The sequence below is a fragment of the Dama dama genome, chromosome 14 (assembly GCF_033118175.1).
Source record: "Dama dama isolate Ldn47 chromosome 14, ASM3311817v1, whole genome shotgun sequence".
Lineage (NCBI taxonomy): Eukaryota > Metazoa > Chordata > Mammalia > Artiodactyla > Cervidae > Dama > Dama dama.
In genome coordinates this window covers 32,465,314-32,487,707 of record NC_083694.1, presented here as the reverse complement: position 1 = coordinate 32,487,707, position 22,394 = coordinate 32,465,314, and the positions used below count along the sequence as shown (strand labels likewise).

The window sequence follows — 22,394 nt, the reverse complement described above, 5'->3', positions numbered from 1 at the left end:
GTCCTGAGGGAACTCAGGAAGGAAACAAAGAATACTTACCATCTAGCAGCCATCAGACCGCGGCCACTTCCGATGGTGAGCCCTGAGGAAACTTGGGATGTGAAAGTAGGATACTGGCCCCAGATAGCTGAGGTGCATATCAAAGGAATGATGAGAGCCCAGACTCTTGCATCTCCTCATACATAGAAAAGTGTTAAATTTCTTAAACTGAGTTTTCTTTTATTAATGGTCATTTTTTGTGTCCTTTGTTGGATGATTCCTATATATCCTAGCTTCCTCCTCACCTCCTTGGAGCAGTTTTCCCAGGATTACTTTTAAGATGCTATCTCCTAGGCTTCAAGTCCTTAGTATGTCTGTCAAATAAAACATAAACTCTCAAAAAAAATTGTACGTAATTAACAGTTTATCTGAATTAACAGTTATCTAAACAGTTTATCTGAATGCTTGAATTGTATTAAAAATTTCTCTGGGTTTACTGACATTCTGTTTAACTATATATCCCAAGAACCTAACAAAGTAGGTACCAAAAAATACTTGAGGCAAGACAACTGAAACATATCAAATAGGACTGGCAAAAGAAAGTCCTTAGTGATATTTAGAAAAAGCTTTCAGGGAGTGCATGGAGCAGAAGCTAGGCCATGGGTGAAAGGAAGGTCAGTAGGTTAGAAGAGCTAATATAGGATATTCTCTCAAGAAGTTTGAAGATGTGAAGTAATTAGCCTCCAACTAATAAAAAAAAAAAAAAAAGAAGAAGTTTGAAGAGACGAGAAAGATGGGAAGGTAATTTAATGGTTGATAGTTTAGGCTGAAGGAAGAAGACAATAGATGAAGAGTATTTTTTGTTTGTTTTTTTAAATTCTACAAATTAAAATATTTTATGCCAAAATAATTTAGATTTTACTAAATTGCATGCTTTAGGATTTAAATATATACATTTTTTTGGTTTAAGTTAATGACAGAACAACAAAGTATACACAGTGTATTTGTACTGTGCTTAGATACTGTGTTCATGATGGTCACTGGGTCTGTTTCTTTCCCTCTTCAGAATCCTGCTGTTAGTATAGAAGTGAACTGCATCGATCTATTACAAATAGAAGGATATAATTTGATAGCTGCTGGAACCTTAAATGGTGTGATCATCTTATGGAATTTTGTAACATCAACTGTCAAAGAAGTGTGAGTTGCACTGTTTCCTTAAATACTATGCTCATTTCCTTAAAAAGCTGCACTGCAGAAGAGTCAAAGTAACATTCATTATTTAAAAAAAAAAAAGCAATACATAAAAGTGATGATAATTTTCTCAAGGAGCCTTTCCTGGAGGTTATCTTTATAAGCAGGGTATGTACTAAGTATCTAAATCCCAGAATGATATGAATAAAGTAAACCTTAATTATTTGTATTCCCAAGTGCTTTTACATTTACTCTTCTTGAGTATGTACTAGAGTATGTACTTTACGTACATAGTGTAGGTACTAAAGCATGTACTAAAGTTAGTATATGCTTTCCATGTACAATCTTGTCCAAATACATAACTTTAACAAATATTTAAAATATGTAGTAATTTTAAATAATAATATAAGAGTTTCAAGCACACATATCCAATTGCCTACTGGCAATTACCATATGGGTGACTAACAAGACCCTTAAAGTCCCACATGCCCAAGATTTCTTCCCAATCTATCCTCCCCCATCTCGTCTGGTATTCCCAGGGACGCCAGCGTCAAATGGTGAGAGGTAATTAAGAAGGGTTTTCCTTCTCATTCACCACTCCAACACATCCAGTTTATTGGGGTGGTCAAAAAGTTCTTTTGGGTTTTTCCATAAGCTCTTATGGAAAAGAGCTCCACCCAATACTACAGGTCAGTACTAACAAGGGCATGACATATTCAATTCTACATATCAACCAAGTAGATTTGCTCTGTTCTGCAAAATTTACCCTCCCCTTGCAATCCAATTCTAAATATGCTTCAGTTCAGTTCAGTTCAGTCAAGTCACTCAGTCGTGTCCGACTCTTTGCAACCCCATGAATCGCAGCATGCCAGGCCTCCCTGTCTATCACCAACTCCTGGAGTCTATCCAAACCCATGTCCATTGAGTCGGTGATGCCATCCAGCCATCTCATCCTCTGTCATCCCCTTCTCCTCCTACCCCCAATCCCTCCCAGCATCAGGGTCTTTTCCAATGAGTCAACTCTTTGCATGAGGTGGCCAAAGTATTGGAGTTTCAGCTTCAGCATCAGTCCATCCAATGAACAACCAGGACTGATCTCCTTTAGGATGGACTGGTTGGATCTCCTTGCAGTCCAAGGGACTCTAAAGAGTCTTCTTCACACCACAGTTCAAAATTATCAATTCTTTGGTGCTCAGATTTCCTCACAGTCCAACTCTCACATCCATACATGACCACTGGAAAAACCATAGCCTTGACTAGACGGACCTTTGTTGGCAAAGTAATGTCTCTGCTTTTAAATATGCTATCTAGGTTGGTCACAACTTTCCTTCCAAGGAGTAAGTGTCTTTTAATTTCATGGCTGCAATCACCATTTGCAGTGATTTTGGAGCCCCAAAAAATAAAGTTTGACACTGTTTCCACTGTCTCCCCATCTATTTCCCATGAGGTGATGGGACCAGATGCCATGATCTTAGTTTTCTGAATGTTGAGCTTTAAACCAACTTTTTCACTGTCCTCCTTCACTTTCATCAAGAAGCTTTTTAGTTCCTCTTCACTTTCTGCCATAAGGGTGGTGTCATCTGCATATCTGAGGTTATTGATATTTCTCCCAGCAATCTTGATTCCAGCTTGTGCTTCTTCCAGCCCAGCATTTCTCATGATGTACTCTGCATATAAGTTAAATAAGCAGGGTGACAATATACAGCCTTGATGTACTCCTTTTCCTATTTGGAACCAGTCTGTTGTTCCATGTCCAGTTCTAACTGTTGCTTCCTGACCTGCATACAGGTTTCTCAAGAGGCAGGTCAGGTGGTCTGGTATTCCCATCTCTTTCAGAATTTTCCACAGTTTACCACTGGTTATAAAGGATATGTATGGATGTGAGAGTTGGACTATAAAGAAAGCTGAGCACCGAAAAATGGATGCTTTAGAACTATGGTGTTGAAGAAGACTCTTGAGAGTCCCTTGGACTGCAAGGAGATCCAACCAGTCCATCCTAAAGGAGATCGGTCCTGGGTGTTCATTGGAAGGACTGATGCCGAAGCTGAAACTCCAATACTTTGGCCACCTCATGAGAAAAGTTGACTCATTGGAAAAAGCCCTGATGCTGGGAGGGATTGGGAGCAGGAGGAGAAGGGGATGACAGAGGATGAGATGGTTGGATGGCATCACCGACTCGATGGACATGGGTTTGAGTAAACTCCGGGAGTTGGTGATGGACAGGGAGGCCTGGCGTGCTGCGATTCATGGGGTCGCAAAGAGTCAGACACGACTGAGTGACTGAACTGAACTGAACTGAACTGATAAAGGATATAATGTAACATTTTATTATTTGTTATGGATGGGTTGAAAATAATAACCTTTCCTCAGTTGTGTAATTGGGCCCTAAGCAAGGGTCATGTGTCACCCTATATTAAGAGAGTTTCTAAAGTTGTACTTCGAGATATAAGATGGCCGATAACCTTAACAATGAATTAAAAATAAAATCAATTCTATTTAAGCATTTGGGGGAAGGAAAGAGGTATAAAGGAGAAGAGAGTCAGAGAAGACAAGGGAAAAGAAGAAGAAAAAACAAAAGAAATCTCTGCCTCTCCTAGCTATAGTACTTGCATATGTTTACATGGATGCTATGCCCTATTTCAGTCTATGTCAGAGTTTTTACTTTTAGCCAAGTTTTGGGAGGAAATATTCCTTTCTTTTTGGGACTTTGGGCATGCTTTTCTTTGAACCTTAAGCTGCAGTAGCTGTTTCTGTAAACCCCTCCTCTTTACCTCAGCTCAGGGTCTGCTGGGCCCTGCCCCTAGAATTCCTGTCATCCTTCAATTCCTTTTCTCCAATCCTTGCCCTTAGGCTTTTCTCACAGACTGTATACATGTCACTTTATTCCTAAATAATAACACCACACGATTTCTCATCTTCTTATTAATACAGTTTTCACACTGTGTCAGCTTATGTATGACTCACTATTTTGGGAAAGCATCTACTAGACTACAAATACAAAGACCATAATCTACTGCCACAGCTTAAAAGAGACCGCAGCTCCCCTGAAAATATTCCCAATTCAAAGGTGGAGATTCTTCTTGAATCTATTCTTAAAGTGCTAGGCAGTTTGCCAAGGGATGCATGCAAATCCAGGACCCAAAGAAGAATAACTGACTACAATGGGTCATACAGTGTCCTCTTCCCACAAAAAGACGATTATATTAAAACAATTGATTTAGAATCAGTGGAGTATTTTGCAAAACATATAATTTAACTGTCCAAAGTAATTTAGGTCCAGTTTAAAGACTCTAAAGTTAAGAATGGCCATTTCTACCTCTACCTCAAACTTTGTCTAAGAGCCCTTCACCAGTCAGGAGAAATAGTCCTCCTTTTTCTGTTCCAAGTCCCATGCTTTTTGGGGTGCAAACTAGAAATTGTTATTGCTAATGAATAATCCACTTTACCATGCAGTTCTCTTGCAGAGCAGAAATATGTAAAAAGTTGTAGCTCAACAAGTCATCAAATTTGTAGCTCCTCCTTTGACCTTGGTTCACTCCCCAGCAGGTCCTTCATCACTTGTCCATCCAAATTAGCAGAGGTAATTTTCACTAAAGGAAAAAGAACAGTTTGTTACAACATCTATTTCCTATAAGGAATATCAAACATGGCTTTAAAAACCTACTATGAAGCGCCAGGGCAGACAGTGGGGGACCATCCTTCTGCTTCCATGAAACTACCTAGGAGGTGTTCTTGGGAATCTGAGTCAATTGGAGTCTGGAGCAGGAAGAATAGTGTGATTACTGAATTACCTGCTTTCCTTTTCTACTTAATTATAAGGTGCTTGAGGGTGGTAACTACATTTTATTCTAATTTCTCACTGCACTTATTCAAAGAGTAGAAATCTATTCTTTAAACTGTATGAAACTTCCAGAAGGTTGTATAAGCTCACTCTCTGAACTAATAGACAAACTGATTGAATTAAAAGACTTCTAAACACTAAAAGATCATGTTGTTATATAGATGTTTATTAAGGAAGAGTTCAAATGCTATACTTTTGGGTTTTCTCTCCATATTCAATGATCATCAACATTTCAGGAGTTGATTACCTCTGCATGGAATATATAATAATGCACATTACCTTATTTGTAAATTTTAATCTTGCGAATGTGTGCTTATTCCTAGGTATAGACCAGACGATTGCTTCACTGTAGACCCTGACTTGGACCCTACACGCTTTAGAATTAATGACATACTATTTCTCTTTCGTAATCCTGAATGTGTAAGGTAACTTAGCACTTATTGATCAAGAAATATTGTCTGGGACTTAAGTGGATGATATAAAAAGAGTTCTCATCCCAGCATTTAGGAAGGTACAATTGAGGGAAGGGTCTTCCCAGGTGACACTAGTGGTAAAGAATTCACTTGAAATGCAAGAGACACAGGAGATGTGGGTTTGATCCCTGGGTCCAGAAGATCCCCTGGAGGAGGAAGATGTCAACCCACTCTAGTATTCTTCCTTGAAAAATTCCATGGACAAGAGGAACCTGGTGGGCTACGGTCCATGGGGTCACAAAGAGCCAGACACAACTGAATGACTGAGCACACACACACACACACACAACTGAGGGAAGATATATTTGGACTGACATGCTTGGCTTCAGCTTTCTTCCCTATTACTGTTTTTGTAGATGGATGGCCCCAGAGGGATCTGATTTGCTGTGTGGTTATCCAATTTCCCTTTACCATTCAGTCCCACAGCAGAGAGGAAAAATGCTCACTTGACCCCACCTGCAGCTAAAATACAACTCTATGAGCACTGATGTAAAGCAGAAAAAAAAAGATTTATAGGGCAAATATGAAAGATCATATGGAAGCAGGTTTCATATGACATCTGCTATAACTGAGCAATCATAATCCATTTCCAAGAGAGCAGGGGATTTTTTTTTTTTAAGTTTAAGAAAAGGTGTTTTTCCTATTTATATTTGCTTGAGAGCTCTGATTTCAATAGGCAACGAAAAACACATCTCTGGAGAGAAATCAAAGGCTTCTGTACTATCTCATCATCCAGAAGTAAGCCAGAACACAACACCTTCCCTACTCCTTGACTTGAAACGTTCTCATTCTGAGAATATTTTGAGGATCTCATCTGTATATATCTGCACCAGAACACTAAGCCAGTTTTCAGCCCATTCTAGCAGAATTGGAAACTACAGAGCAGAAGTTACTAGGTTTTCCAGGCCTCCTCACAGCCACCTCACTCCCCACCATTTCAGTGTCAGAACCTCTGGGACTAAATCTAGCTTTAACAGTGGGAAAGAACAGATTTTTATTTCCTACCCCTGAGCAGTATCTACACTAAAATCCAGAGGTGCTGAATAAAAGTAACCATCTAAAATTAAAACAGAGGAGAGCACCTTCTGAGTATGAAAAAGTATCTTAACTGTTCCTCCTTGGGCTTCCTCTCTCTCCTTATAGGAGATCAAGTCAGGATTCTGTATGTTCTTCATCCCAATGTGATTCTAGCAAGGGTCCACAGAGTAGCAAGGTAAGCAAGAGAAAAGGAGAATGTGCCTTCCTGTTATCGCCAATGTTGGCTTAATAATTTGTTGCATGTCTTAAGTAAAATCTTTTTTGTTTTCCCTAAAAAGCAATGTATAAATTGTTTTTATCTGTTTTCCACTATTTTTCAAGCCATTCCTATCTGTAAATAATCATGAATAAAATAAATTACATAGGCTATTTTCATGTTCATTAAATAATAATTTTAGACTATATCTTTTGCTAAAAAGTGTTATATACATTTCACAGAGGAAAGAGACAGCATGTGATTATGTTACAACACAATGTAATGAAATGGTTTTCAAACTGTGTTCTTGGTTCCATGGTTTATATTTTTTAACACATTTTTATTTCTAGTTAAGATTTTGTTTGGAAAAGTTGGACAGCATAAATTATTTTAAAAGCACTGGCATAGTGGAAATAATCAGCTTGTAAGGATGTGTCAAACAGACTTGTACTTAAATCCAAGCACTCCATTTATTATCTGATTAGCTTTAGAGATGTCACTTAACCTCTGAGTTTCCATTTCTTCAGCAATACAAAGGGAATAGTAGAACCTAACTGGTATGGTTGTTAATGGAATTAGAGACATTATACACAAAGAATGTAGCAAGCTCTAGATATTTAATTACTCTCGTTATTATGCTACACTGGAGCCACTAGGAAAAGGCTGTGTTATAAATACCCTATTTATAAACATGAAAATCACTGCAATGCATTTTTTCAAATAATTAATTGTAAAATAACTTTAAAATTAATGTTTGGAATATAAATTTAACTATGAAAAAAATCTATTCATTCAGTGTATCACATTTCCTTACAATATCATAAATATTCTCTTTTTCTCCCCAAATTCAGGGAAGCAAACAGAGCATACATGAGAGTGAGATTAAAGGTTAGTATGAAATCTCCCTTTCTTAACTTCTTTGCCATAGGGAGTTTAGGTGATAGAATACTTACAATTAATATATATTCTTTTTTGTGACTAAATGCTGAGGTGCTATAGGTTTCAGTAATCTAAGAAGCAGAGTTTATGTTGTTATGATGCCTTTATAACTATTAACTTTAGATTTTAAAAATCCAAAGTACTCCTGAGCTTCTTAGTCTCCAGCCCACTGCCCTGAAGCTTATACTAGAATCATAAGCCTTTTTTGACTGTGTAGGACTCATACTGGATATATATCTAGTTTTAACTACCACATACAATGCAGAGGCTTTTGTAACAGAACCCAAAATGAGCTCTTTTAGTTTTTTCCGTGACACAGGATTCCATTTGTTAAAGGTTTTTTGTTCTCTCCCCTGACTGAAGTTCTCCAAGATTAAAAAAAAAAAAAAATTTTAAAAATTCTAGGGAAAAGAATGTGAGTTTTTTTTCTTTTCCTATTTTCCTACTTGCTTCCTCTTTTATATTCTATAAAATTTGAAATGCCAAGTACAACAAACTGGTATTTGGTAACTGGTAACTCACTAATTTTCCAACAGGTGAGCAAACAGATGCCGCGAGAGAGCCAGTGGACAACAAACACCCTGGAGGCACCAATGTAACAGATGCTCAACCACCACCTATCCTTGTCACTGCACATGAGGATGGACATCTCCGCTTGTGGACTATGGAGGTTAGGGCCTGTCATTTACCTGGAACAGCAAAGAACGGGAAAGATAAAAAGGATTATTGAATAAACCTTAGCCCCCTAAGGTTCCATATAGCATCTAATTTTATTACTGTTCAATCTTGTAGCCAAATGGCTGGTTTTGCAGTCTACTCACTGAAAATACTACTCAAAAATTTAGGTCAGTTTTGTAACTCGAAAGATCAAATCATCAAAACTGCTAAGACAACTACTGTATTTCCAATCTTTCTTTACATTGAACTACGAATACATCCCACTATATATTTCACTGGATATTTAAATAATCAGTTCAGTCATGTCCAACTCTTTGTAACCCTATGGACTGCAGCACACCAGGCCTTCCTGTCCATCAAAAACCCCCGGAGCTTACTCAAACTCATGTCCATCAAATCAATGATGCCATCCAACCATCTCATCCTCTGTCATACCCTTCTCCTCCTGCCTTCAATCTTTCCCAATATCAGGGTCTTTTCAAATGAGTCAGTTCTTCACATTAGGTGGTCAAAGTATTGGAATTTCAGCTTCAGCATCAGTCCTTCCAATGAATATTCAGGACTGATTTCCTTTAGGATGGACTGGTTGGATCTCCTTGCAGTCCAAGGGACTCTCAAGAGTCTTTTCCAACACAACAGTTCAAAAGCATCAATTCTTTGGTGCCCAGCTTTCTTTATAGTCCAACTCTCACATCCATACATGACTACTGGAAAAACCATAGCTTTGGCTAGATGGACCTTTGTTCACAAAGTAATGTCTCTACTTTTTAATATGCTGTCTAGGTTGGTTGTAGCTTTTCTTCTAAGGAGCAAGCATTTTAAAATTTCATGGCTGTAGTCACATCTGCAGTGATTTTGGAGCCAAAAAAATAAAATCTGTCACTGTTTCCATTGTTTCTCCATCTACTTGCCATAAAGTGATGGAGATGAAGTCATGAAGATGGTGGAGTAGAAGGATGTGCACTCATCTTCTCCTGTGAGAACTCCAAAATTACAACTCACTGCTGAACAACCATCAACAGGAGAATGTTAGATACCATCAAAAAAGATACCCCACGTCCAAGGGCATAGGAGAAGCCCCAGAAAGATTGTAGGAGGGGTGAAATCACATTTAGAATTGAACCTCTTGCCCACCAGAGACACTCAGAGGGCTCAAACAAACCTTGTGTGCACCAGGGCTCAGAGACCCCACAGCGACTGACCAGAACTGTGTCTGAGTGTCTCCTGTGGAGGCAGCAGTGGACTGCTGCAGGGGCAGGGGCTCTGGGTGAAGTAGATCTGGTTATGGCATAAGCCCTCTTGGAGGAGGTCGCCATTAACCCCGCCACAGAGCTGCCAGATCTTACACAGGACTGGGTAAACAGACACTTGGAGGGCACAAACAAAACCTTGTGCACACCAGGACCCAGGAGAAAGGAGCAGTGATCCCACAAGAGACTGACCCAGACTTGCCCATGAGTGCCCAGGAGTCTCAGGTGGAGGTGTGGGTCAGTGGTGGCCTGCTGCAGGGTTGGGGGCACAGTGTGCAGCAGTGCCTGCATGGGACCTTTTGAAGGAGGTCACCATTATCTTCATTATCTTCACCATAGTTTGGCCTCAGGTCAAACAACAAGGAAGGAACATAGCCCACCCATCAATAGGAAATTAGATTCAAGATTTACTGAGCATGGCACTGCTCATCAGAACAAGACCCAGTTTCCCCCACAGTCAGTCTCTCCCATCAGGAAGCTTCTATAAGCCTCTTATCCCTATCCCACAGAGGGCAGAGAGAATGAAAACCATAATCACATAAAACTAATCGAACTGATCACATGGACCACAGGCTTGTCTAATTCAGTGAAACTATGAGCCATGCTGTGTAGGGCCACCCAAGATGCATGAGTCATGATGGAGAGTTTTGACAAAACATGGTCCACTGGAGAAGGGAATAGCCTACCACTTCAGTATTCTTGCCTTGAGAACCCCATGAAGAGTATGAAAAGGCAAAAATATAGGACACTGAAAGATGAACTTCCCAGGCTGGTAGGTGCCCAATATGCTACTGGAGATAAATGGAGAAATAACTCCAGAAAGAATGAAGAGACAGAGCCAAAGCAAAAAAAAGAAAAACACCCAGTTGGGGATGTGACTGGTGATAGAAGCAAGGTCTGATGCTACAAAGAGAAATATTGCATAGGAACCTGGAATGTTAGGTCCATGAATCCAGGCAAATTGGAAGTGGTCAAACAAGAGATGGCAAGAGTGAACATCGACATTTTAGGAATCAGTGAACTAAAATGGACCAGAATGGGAGAATTTAACTCAGATGAATACTGTATCTACTACTGTAGGCAAGAATCCCTTAGAAGAAATGGAGTAGATATCATAGTCAACAAAAGAGTCCGAAATGCAGTACTTGGATGCAGTCTCAAAAACCGACAGAATGATCTCTGTTCGTTTCCAAGGCAAACCATTCAATATCACAATAATCCAAGTCTATGCCCTGACCAATAATGCTGAAGAAGCTGAAGTTGAATGGTTCTATGAAGACCTACAAGACCTTCGAGAACTAACACCCAAAAAAGATGTCCTTTTCATTATAGGGGACTGGAATGCAAAAGTAGGAAGTCAAGAGATACCTGGAGTAACAGGCAAATTTGGCCTTAGAGTACAAAACAAAGCAGGTCACAGGCTAACAGAGTTTTGCCAAGAGAACATACTGGTCATAGCAAACACCCTCTTTCAACAACACAAGAGACGACTCTACACATGGACATCACCAGATGGCCAAAACAAAAATCAGATTGATTATATTCTTTGCAGCCAAAGATGGAAAAGCTCTATACAGTCAGCAAAAACAAGACCAGGAGCTGATTGTAGCTCAGATGATGAACTCCTTATTGCCAAATTCATACTTAAATTGAAGAAAGTAGGGAAAACCACTAGACCATTCAGGTATGATCTAAATCAAATCCTTTATGATTATACAGTGGAAGTGAGAAATAGATTAAAGGGATTAAATCTGATAGACAGAGTGCCTGAAGAACTATGGACAGAAGTCTGTGACATTGTACAGGAGGCAATGATCAAGACCATCCCCAAGAAAAAGAAATGCAAAAAGGCAAAATGGTTGTCTGAGGAGGCCTTACAAATAGCTGAGAAAAGAAAAGACATGAAAGGCAAAGGAGAAAAGAAAAGATATACCCATTTGAATTCAGAGTTCCAAAGAATAGCAAGGAGAGATAAGAAAGCCTTCCTCAGTGATCAATGGGAAAAAAAAAAAAAAATAGAGGAAAACAATAGAATGAGAAAGACTAGAGATCTTTTCAAGAAAATTAGAGATATCAAGGGAACATTTCATGCAAAGATGGACACAATAAAGGACAGAAATGGTATGGGCTTAACAGAAGCAGAAGATATTAAGAAGAGGTGGCAAAAATACACAGAAGAACTATACAAAAAAGATCCTCATGACCCAGATAATCACGATGGTGTGATCACTCACCTAGAGCCAGACATCCTGAAATGTGAAGTGAAGTGGGCCTTAGGAAGCATCACTATGAACAAAGCTAGTGGGGACGATGGAATTCCAGTTGAGCTGTTTCAAATCTGAAAAGATGATGCTGTGAAAATACTACACTCAATATGCCAGCAAATTTGGAAAACTCAGCAGTGGCCACAGGACTGGAAAAGGTCCGTTTTCATTCCAATCCCAAAGAAAGGCACTGCTAAAGAATGCTCAAACTACTGCACAATTGCACTCATCTCACGTGCTAGCAAAGTAATGCTCAAAATTCTCCAAGACAGGCTTCAGCAATACATGAACTGTCAACTTCCAGATGTTCAAGCTGGATTTAGAAAAGGCAGAGGAACCAGAAATCAAATTGCCAACATCTGTTGGATCATCAAAAAAGCAAGAGAGTTCCAGAAAAACATCTATTTCTGCTTTATTGACTATGCCAAAGCCTTTGACTGTGTGTATCACAATAAGCTATGGAAAACTCTTAAGGAGATGGGAATACCAGACCACCTTACCTGCCTCCTGAGAAATATGTATGCACATCAGGAATGGAACACGTCAGGAACTGGACATGGAACGACAGACTGGTTCCAAATTGGGAAAGGCGTACATCAAGGCTGTATATTGTCACCCTGCTTATTTAACTTATATGCAGAATACATCATGAGAAATGCCGGGCTGGATGAAGCAAAAGCTGTAATCAAGATTGCCAGGAGAAATATCAATAACCTCAGATATGCAGATGACACCACCCTTGCAGCAGAAAGTGAAGAAGAACTAAAGAGCCTCTTGATGAAAGTGAAAGAGGAGAGTGAAAAAGTTGGCTTAAAACAGCATTCAGAAAACTAAGATTTAAATAACATGATAGTATTAATGATGAATACATCATTAAAGACTGTAAGAACACTGAAATGTGGAATATACATGAAATTTTAGCTTTCCAAACTACTGGAAGAAGTTATTACATTATATTGAGGGTCCTAAACACTTTACAATGAAGGGATAACTTTCATTTACTGAAAGATTTTAAGTGATTTGGGGGTGGAAAGTAGGGCAGGGGGTTTGAATTAGGGGGACAGAAACAACAGAAGTAAGGATCTTGAGTAGACTGATGATGGTGAACAGCAAGGGAGGTGGCATCACTTCCAAGAGTCCTTTCTAGAGGGAAACCCAGAAAACAGCAAGTTTTGTATGGCAGTTAGGGGGGTTCGACAACACAGAACAGCATACTGTCTGCTGTATAAACCTCCAACTTGATCAGCTGATTCTAACTTATTAGTGAGAAACTCTTGGTTTGAAAATGCTATGAAATACTGTAAACAATAATTTTCCCTGAGATCATCCAGGTATCGGAGCAGTGATGTTCCCCCCTCCGCCCGCCCAATAGGTAAATAACAAAAGTGTGAGAACAGTAGGAGGAGAAAATATTATATCCAATTAAATCTCAGGAAGCAAGTAGCAGATTCAAACTTTTTCTTCCTATGTTTTGACTTTTATTCTTCAAGTAAGTACAGAAATGTACATGAAGGTCAGTGATGACTTACACTAAGCACTGGAAAAGTCTGCCAAATTTGAATCTCTTGCAGTCTGTTTTGTACCAATATTCAAAAATAGATATTTCTGAAAGGAAAAATACAATATTCTGACTTAAAGTAAGTGAGAAACACTTAAATCTGAAAATCATGTTTATTTAAAAGGAGAATATATCACTGGAAAGGGGTTGAGGAACTGCATGAAGAGGGTTATCAGAAGTGACAGAAAACAGCCTACAAGTATAGAGGTGATCTGCAGTAATGAGTCTATATGGTTATAATTAACAGTTGACCCCACTTTTACTAATATTTAGTTTCAAGGAAATAAGTCCCTATAGATAGTTTCAAATTATTTTTATTACAAAAGAAATCATGTTATAATTAGTAGATAGCTCTTGGAATAAATTATCTATAAACTCAACTCCAATACTGATGTTTATATAATTTATTATCATATTTTATACAGGGAAGACTACTGAAAGATATTCTACCTTTCACAAAACATGCTGCCATTTCTCTGACATCGCTGTTCACTGATTCATGTGCAAGAATACTACTGACTGGAAATATGGGTAAGTCACTGCCGTTACGCAGTTGGCCACAGGTATCTTAACAACATATGTGATATAAAAATGGATATAGGATAACACCGTGACATTTGTTGAAACAAAAGGAAGGATGCCCAAGCTGCCAAATAAACAGAAGAATGAATGGATGTCAGTTCAGTTCAGTCGCTCAGTCGTGTCCAACTCTTTGCAACCCCATGAATCACAGATGCCAGGCCTCCCTGTCCATCACCAACACCCGGAGTTTACTCAAACTCATGCCCTTCAAGTCGGTGATGCCATCCAGCCATCTCATGCTCTGTCATCCCCTTCTCCTCCTGTCCACAATCCCTCCCAGCATCAGGGTCTTTTCCAGTGAGTCAACTCTTTGCATGAGGTGGCCAAAGTATTGGAATTTCAGCTTCAGCATCAGTCCTTCCAATGAACACCCAGGACTGATCTCCTTTAGGATGGACTGGTTGGAACTCCTTGCAGTCCAAGGGACTCTCAAGAGTCTTCTCCAACACCACAGTTCAAAAGCATCAATTTTTCGGTGCTCAGCTTTCCTCACAGTCCAACTCTCACATTCATACATGACCACTGGAAAAACCATAACCTTGACCAAACGGACCTTTGTTGGCAAAGTAATGCCTCTGCTTTTTAATATGCTATCTAGGTTGGTCACAACTTTCCTTCCAAGGAGTAACCATCTTTTAATGTCATGGCTGCAGTCACCATCTGCAGTGATCTTGGAGCCCAAAAAAACAAAGTCTGACACTGTTTCCACTGTCTCCCCATCTATTTCCCATGAAGTGATGGGACCAGATACCATGATCTTAGTTTTCTGAATGTTGAGCTTTAAGCCAACTTCTTCACTCTCCTCTTTCACTTTCATCAAGAGGCTTTTTAGTTCCTCTTCACTTTCTGCCATAAGGGTGGTGTCATCTGCATATCTGAGGTTGACATTTCTCCCAGCAATCTTGATTCCAGCTTGTGCCTCCTCCAGCCCAGCATTTCTCATGATGTACTCTGCATATAAGTTAAATAAGCAGGGTGACAATATACAACCTTGACGTACTCCTTTCCCTATTTGGAACCAGTGTGTTGTTCCATGTCCAGTTCTAACTGTTGCTTCCTGACCTGCATACAGGTTTCTCAAGAGGCAGGTCAGGTGGTCTAGTATTCCCATCTATTTCAGAATTTTCCACAGTTTATTGTGATCCACACAGTCGAAGGCTTTGGTGTAATCAATAAAGCAGAAATGGATGTTTTTCTGGAACTCTTGCTTTTTCGATGATCCAGCGGATGTTGGCAATTTGATCTCTGGTTCCTCTGTCTTTTTTGAAACCAACTTGAACATCTGGAAGTTCATGGTTCACGTATTGCTGAAGCCTGGCTTGGAAAATTTTGAGCATTACTTTACTAGCGTGTGAGATGAGTGCAATTGTGCAGTAGTTTGAGCATTCTTTGGGATTGCCTTTCTTAGGGATTGGAATGAAAATGGACTTTTTCCAGTTCTGTGGCCACTGCTGAGTTTTCCAAATTTGCTGGCATATTGAGGGCAGCACTTTCACAGCATCATCTTTCAGGATGTGAAATAGCTCAACTGGAATTCCATCACATCCACTAGCTTTATTTGTAGTGATGCTTTCTAAGGCCCACCTGACTTCACATTTCAGGATGTCTGGCTCTAGGTGAGTGATCACACCATAGTGATTATTTGGGTCGTGAATATCTTTTTTGTACAGTTCTTCTGTATATTCTTGCCACCTCTTCTTAATATCTTCTGCTTCTGTTAGGTCCATACCATTTCTGTCCTTTATCGAACCCATCTTTGCATGAAATGTTCCCTTGGTATCTTTAATTTTCTTGAAGAGATCTCTAGTCTTTCCCATTCTGTTGTTTTTCTCTATTTCTTCACATTGATCGCTGAAGAAGGCTTTCTTATCTCTCCCATTTCATTCCCAGCTCTGTATTTAAAGCAAGACATATGATTTCTTCTGTCTATAATTGGGTATAGGACTGTTGTTCACTTGCTCAGTTGTGTCCGACTTTTTGTGACCCCGTGGATTGCAGCATGCCAGGCTCCCCTGTCCATCACCATCTCCCGGAGCTTGCTCAAAATCATGTCCATTGAGTTGGTGATGCTATCCAACCATCTTGTCCTCTGTCATCCTCTTCTCCTGCCTTCAGTATTTCCCAGCATCAGGGTCTTTACTAATGAGTTAAGTCTTTGCATCAGGTGGCCAAAGTAGCGGAATTTCAGCTTCAGCATCAGTCCTTCCAATGAATATTCAGGATGGATTTCCTTTAGGATTGATTGGTTTGATCTCCTTGCTATCCAAGGAATTCTCTCAAGAGTCTTCGCCAACACAACAGTTCAAATACACAAATTCTTCAGCACTCAGCCATCTTTATGGTCCAACTCTCACATCCATACATTACTGGAAAAACCACAGCTTTGACTATACAAACGTTTGATGGCAATGTAATATCTCTGCTTTTTAATAAGCTGTCTAGGTTTGTCATAGCTTTTCTTCCAAGGAGTAAGCATCTTTTAATTTCATGGCTGCAGTCACCATCTACAGTGATTTTGGAGCCCAAGAAAATAAAGTCTATCACTGTTTCCATTGTTTCCTCATCTATTTGCCATGAAGTGATGGGACATGATGCCATGATCTTCATTTTTGAATGTTGAGTTTTAAACCAGCTTTCTCACTCTCCTCTTTCACTTTCATCAAAAGGCTCTTTAGTTCTTTTTCACTTTCTGCCATAAGGGTGGTGTCACCTGCATATCTGAGGTTTTTTATATTTCTCCCAGCTTGATTCCAGCTTGTGCTCTAGGTAAGTGATCACACCATTGTGGTTATCTAGATCATTAAGATTTTTTTTTTGTATAGTTCTTCTATATATTCTTGCCACCTCGTCTTAATATCTTCTGTTTCTGTTAGGCTCATACCGTTTCTGTACTTTATTGTGCCCATCTTTGCATGAAATGATCCCTTAGTGTCTCTAATTCTCTTTCCAACTCTATTGTTTTCCTCTTTTCTTTGCATTGTTCACTTAGGAAGGCTTTCTTATCTCTCCTTGCTATTCGTTGGAACGCTGCATTTCGATAGGCACATCTTTCCTTTTCTCCTTCGTCTTTTGCTTCTCTTCTGTTTTCACATATTTGTAAGGTCTCCTCAGACAACCAGTTGGCCTTTTTGCATTTCTTTTTCTTGGGGATGGTTTTGATCACCACCTCCTCTACCATGTTATGAACCTCTGTCCATAGTTCTTCAGGCACTCTGTCTATCAGATCTAACCCCTTGAATCTATTTGTCACTTCCACTGTATAATCATAAGGGATTTGATTTAAGTCATACCTGAATGGCGTAGTGGTTTTCCCTACTTTCTTCAATTTAAGTCTAAATGTGGCAATAAGGAGTTCATGATATGAGCCACAGTCAGCTCCCAGTCTTGTTTTCTTTGACTGTATAGTGACTCCATCTTCAGCTGCAAAGAATATATTCAGTCTGATTTCAGTATTGACCATCTGGTGATGTTCATGTGTAGAGTCATCTCTTGTGTTGTTGGAAGAGGGTGTTTGCTATGACCAGTGCATTCTCTTGGTAAAATGCTGTTAGCCTTTGCCCTGCTTCATTTAGTACTCCAAAGCCAAACTTGCCTGGTCCTTCAGGTATCTCTTGATTTCCTACTTTTGCATTCCAGTCCCCTATATAATGAAAAGGATATATTTTTTGGTGTTAGTTCTAGAAGGTCTTATAGGTCTTCATAGAACCACTCAACTTCAGCTTCTTCAGCATTACTTTTTGGGGCATAGACCTTGATTACTGTGATAGTGAATAGTTTGCCTTGGAAATGAACAGAGATCATTCTGTTGTTTTTGAGATTGCATCCAAGTACTGCATTTCGGACTCTTCTGCTGATTATGATGTCTACTCCATTTCTTCTAAGGGATTCTTGCCCACAGTAATAGACATAATGGTCAGCTGAATTAAATTTGTCCATTCCAGTCCATTTTAGCTCACTGATCCCTAAAATGTCGATGTTCAGTCTTGCCATCTCCTGTTTGACCACTTCCAATTTCCCTTGACTCATGGACCTAAAATTCCATGTTCCTATGCAATATTGTTCTTTACAGCATCAGACTTTACTTTCACCACAGGACACACCCATAGCTGGGAGTTCTTTCTGCTTTGGTTCAGCCTCTTCATTCATTCTGGACCTATTTTTCCATTGATCTCCAGTAGCATATTGGGCACCTACCAAGGGGAGTTCATCTTTCAGTGTCACATCTTTCTGCCTTTTCACGTTGTTCATGGAGTTCTCAAGGCAAGAATGCTAAAGAGGTTTGGCATTTCCTTCTCCAGTAGACCACGTTTTGTCAGAACTTTCCAACCCATCCATCATGGGTGGCCTTACATGACATGGCTCGTAGTTCCTTTGATTTAGACAGGGCTGTGATCTATGTGATCAGTTTGGTTCACTTCCTGTGATTGTGGTTTTCACTCTTTCTCCCTCTGATGGATGAGGATTAGAGGATTGTTGAAGCTTCATGGTGGGAGGGACTGGCTGTGGGCAAATCTGGATCTTGTTCTGGTGGGCAAGGCCATGGTCAGTAAATCTTAAATCCAGTTTTCTGCTGATGGGTTGGGCTGTGTTCCCTCCCTGTAGTTTGGGCTAATGGCATAATGGTGACCTCCTTCAAAGGGACTTACACCAGCACACTGTGGCTCCACAAACCCTTTAGTTAGTGCCCCTGACCCCGCAGCAGGCCACTGTTGATCCACGCTCCACCAGAGACTCCGGACACTCACAGGCAAGACTGGCTCAGTCTCTTGTGGGGTCACTGCTCCTTTCTCCTGGGTCCTGGTGAGCATAAAGTTTTGTTGTGCCCTCCAATAGTCTGCTTCCCTAGTCCTGTAGGAGTTCTGTATAGGACTCCCACTCCCTTATTTGCATACTGGGAATAACGTAAAGATTTTATTTATAACCTTAAAAGGGTTATGTTGCATTGACCTTCATTCTAAAGGGAGTCATGCATGAGAAGGGATTATTTGTTCTTTATAGGTGACTTTTATTGTTATAACCAATATAGTTGGTCTTAATTCTTTCATGTAACACTATTCTTTTTTCTTTAAGGCTTCCTTTCTATTTCCTCTCTTCTTGTGAATTAAGCCTAAGCTTTCTTTTCTTCTCTCAAGCTTAGCCTACATTACCCTTCTTTTTACCACAGCCAACCCTTATTTCTAATGTAATCTTGAGATCTGCATCCAGATATTGCTATTATACTAATATTTAAATTTTATGTCTCCTCTTTTAAAAACTAATTTTTCATTTCAAAAGTTGCCTTACAAAAGTCTCAATGTATTATTTTGTATTAACAATTACCGGAGTCTTCTGGAGAGTGTAGAAGATAATTATTTATGTTTGCATTCAGTATTACCAGATTTACAACATTTATTTAAAGCTATCTTTATTTAAATAAACTTATTTACAAAATAGAAACAGACTCACAGAAACAGAAAACAAACTTACGGTTACCAAATGTTAAAGTGGGGGAGGAGGGATAAATTAGGGTAAATTAGGAGCTTGAGATCATCAGATACAAACTACTATATATAAAACAAACAACAAGGTCCTACTGTAGAGCACAGTATGCAATAATGGAAACAGTGACAGACTTTATTTTCTTGAGTTTTTTTTTTTTTTATTTCCAAAATCACTGTGGATGGTGACTGCAGCCATGAAAGCAAAAGATGCTTGCTCCTTGGAAGAAAAGCTATGACAAATCTAGACAGTATATTCAAAAGCAAAGACATCACTTCACCAACAAAGGTCCATCTAGTCAAAGCTATGGTTTTTCAGGTAGTCAAGTATGCATGTGCGACTGAACCATAAAGAAGGTTGAGCACTGAAGAATTGATGCTTTTGAACTGTGGTGTTGGAGAAGACGCTTGAGAGTCCCTTGGACTGCAAGGAGTTAAAAAACCAGTTAATCCTAAAGGAGATCAATCCTGAGTATGCACTGGAAGGAGTGTTGCTGAAGCTGAGACTCCAATCCTTTGACCACCTGATGTGAAGACCCAACTCATTGGAAAAGACTCTGATGCTGGGAAAGATTGAAGGCAGATGGAGAAGAGGATGACAGAAGATGAGATGGCTGCATGGCATTACTGATTCAATGGATGTAAGTTCGAGCAGACTCCGGGAGATTGTGAAGGACAGGGAAGCCTGGTGTGCTGCAGTCCATGGGGCTGCAAAGAGTCGGACACCACTGAGTGACTGAACAACAACTATATAGCACAGGAAACTATATTCAACATCTTGCAACAAACTATAATAGAAAATAATCTGAAAAAGGATATACGTATATAACTGAATCACCTTTCTGTTCATATCACAACATTGTAAGATTTCATTTTGACACTGCCAACACGTAGCTTGTCACATTACTCCAATATCTGGTTTTCACCTGCAGACCACTTGTAATATCAATCTTCTGGCAGGCTTTAACTGGTCTATTAGTGCCTGGGGACACAGCTGGGTCTGTGGCTCCTACATGAATAGCATCATAAGGGGCTTCTTCAGCATACTCCATCTTCCACCCCCCACAAGCAGCTGCAGTCTCCCTGGAAACAAAAGCACTGGATCATCCTTTCCAACATTATTTACTGAACAGTTTAGGATAAAGCATCTCCCTGCCATGCAGGAGAACTGGGTTCGATCCCTGGGTTGGGAAGATCCCCTGGAGAAGGAAATGGCAACCCACTCCAGTATTCTTGCCTGGAGAATCCCATGGACAGAGGAGCCTGGCGGGCTACAGTCCATGGGATCACAAAGAGTTGGACATGACTGAGCGACTTCACTCACTTAGTAGCTCTTTAATGTAATCAATTCCTATGACTTTTCCACTAGACCCAACCATACATGCAAAACATGCAGTTTAAGGGTCCCACTTCCATCTCCTACAACCTTAGCTCCTTCATGCAGCTGATCAAACAGAAGTTCTAGTACATATGCATGCATATGTGGTGTACTAATTGTTGCTTGGAACCCCATAGATTGTGAAGAATCCATATAAAGGTTTCATTTTGCATAGTGAGAGCAGTCTGAGGCCAACATTACTTCAAATGCTTTGCCTTGACGATTCCGTTTCTGTGGAGATTGTGGACTAGCTCTGAGGGGTTGGCACCACCAGATTTCCAGGCCATCGCTAAGAACACTTGGAGTAGATACAGAACCAGTGCAGCAATGGTGCCCTGAGGTGTCTCCAAGAGTGAGACCACCTCCCGCATGGTCACCACCCTGCTCAAGTCTTTGCTGTAGCTGCTGCGGCAGCACTACACCTTTCAGATACTATTTTACTTACCATTTTAAATGCTTGAATCAAAACAACTTGATCAAAACAAGTCTGTGTAGTATTAATAATTACTTAGACAACAGAATATCTAACTAAAAATTCCAATGTTTAAATTTCATACAGAAGGACATGCTATCCTTTGCAGCATCAGTTCCTTCTTGGAATCACCTCATGATGAAAAGGTAAGAACTTCAGTTTTAGTTTAATTAATGAATCAAGACATTTACTGAGCATTTCTCTGTGCCAAATGCCACAAAAGATAGAAATACAGAACAAGACTACCTACTCTCAAGTCATATGTGATACTACTGAAACTTAAGCTACATGACAAATAACAGTGGTCTACTGGAGAAAATAGGGGATGAATGAGTTAGCAAGCAAGCCATTGTTCATTCTGCATCTACTGCATGTTTTGACTTATTTGTTAGAGTGTGCCCAGAGCTTAAGAGCATCATACATCATGCAGTCCTCCAGTCATTGCCTTTATGTTATACAACTTCATAGAAGGAAGTTTCACAACCTTTCCTAGAAGCCCAACCTGGTACCCAGACATTATTATTTTCAAGAAACTCTTCCCCTCTAGTCTAAAATCATCCTTATGATTAAATATGTTATTCTATTTTTAGTGTTAATGCAATGTAAATGTCACCATCCTTAGTTGATAACCATTTAAATATGTACTTCCTGGAACTTCCCTGGTAGTCCAGTGGTTAAGATTCCATGCTCCCATTGCAAGGGGAGCAGGTTCAAACCCTGATTGGGGAACTAAGATAACCAGATGCCTCGCAGCATGGCTAAAAAAAAAAATGCACTTCTTGTGTATGTGTGTGGATATGCCAATATATCTACATATATTATAAAAATTCAAAACTAATTAAACACTATAGCAAGGAAGCACTATTTTATCATAGGCTTATTTCCCTGTAAGTTAATACTTCAAATCCAAAAGCCAAATAGTAGCTTAAACAGCAATGTTTTGTTTTTGCATTATAGGTATTAATATTAATGCGTGGATACATAGATTAGGATGGGATTCCCTGCAGAGTGTTTTAGAATGCTTATTGTTTCAAACATTATCTCATTCGGTCTACAGAGTTTTTGTTTCCAAGAACCC

The 22,394-nt window shown here is 39.6% G+C and overlaps 1 protein-coding gene and 1 pseudogene across 1 annotated transcript in view; one reads left to right on the top strand and one right to left on the bottom strand.

Annotated features, from left to right (window-relative positions):
• The window catches only part of WDR64 (WD repeat domain 64), a 122,550-nt gene that overhangs the window by 78,848 nt on the left and 21,308 nt on the right, over nt 1-22,394 (top strand). The window contains exons 16-22 of the mRNA XM_061160259.1: nt 1,046-1,176; nt 5,335-5,436; nt 6,628-6,697; nt 7,570-7,606; nt 8,194-8,327; nt 13,833-13,938; nt 21,404-21,462. Coding sequence (XP_061016242.1) covers nt 1,046-1,176; nt 5,335-5,436; nt 6,628-6,697; nt 7,570-7,606; nt 8,194-8,327; nt 13,833-13,938; nt 21,404-21,462 — 639 coding nt within the window. The remainder of the gene's footprint in view (nt 1-1,045; nt 1,177-5,334; nt 5,437-6,627; nt 6,698-7,569; nt 7,607-8,193; nt 8,328-13,832; nt 13,939-21,403; nt 21,463-22,394) is intronic.
• LOC133069514 (protein-L-isoaspartate(D-aspartate) O-methyltransferase-like) lies at nt 20,313-21,257 on the bottom strand (annotated as a pseudogene).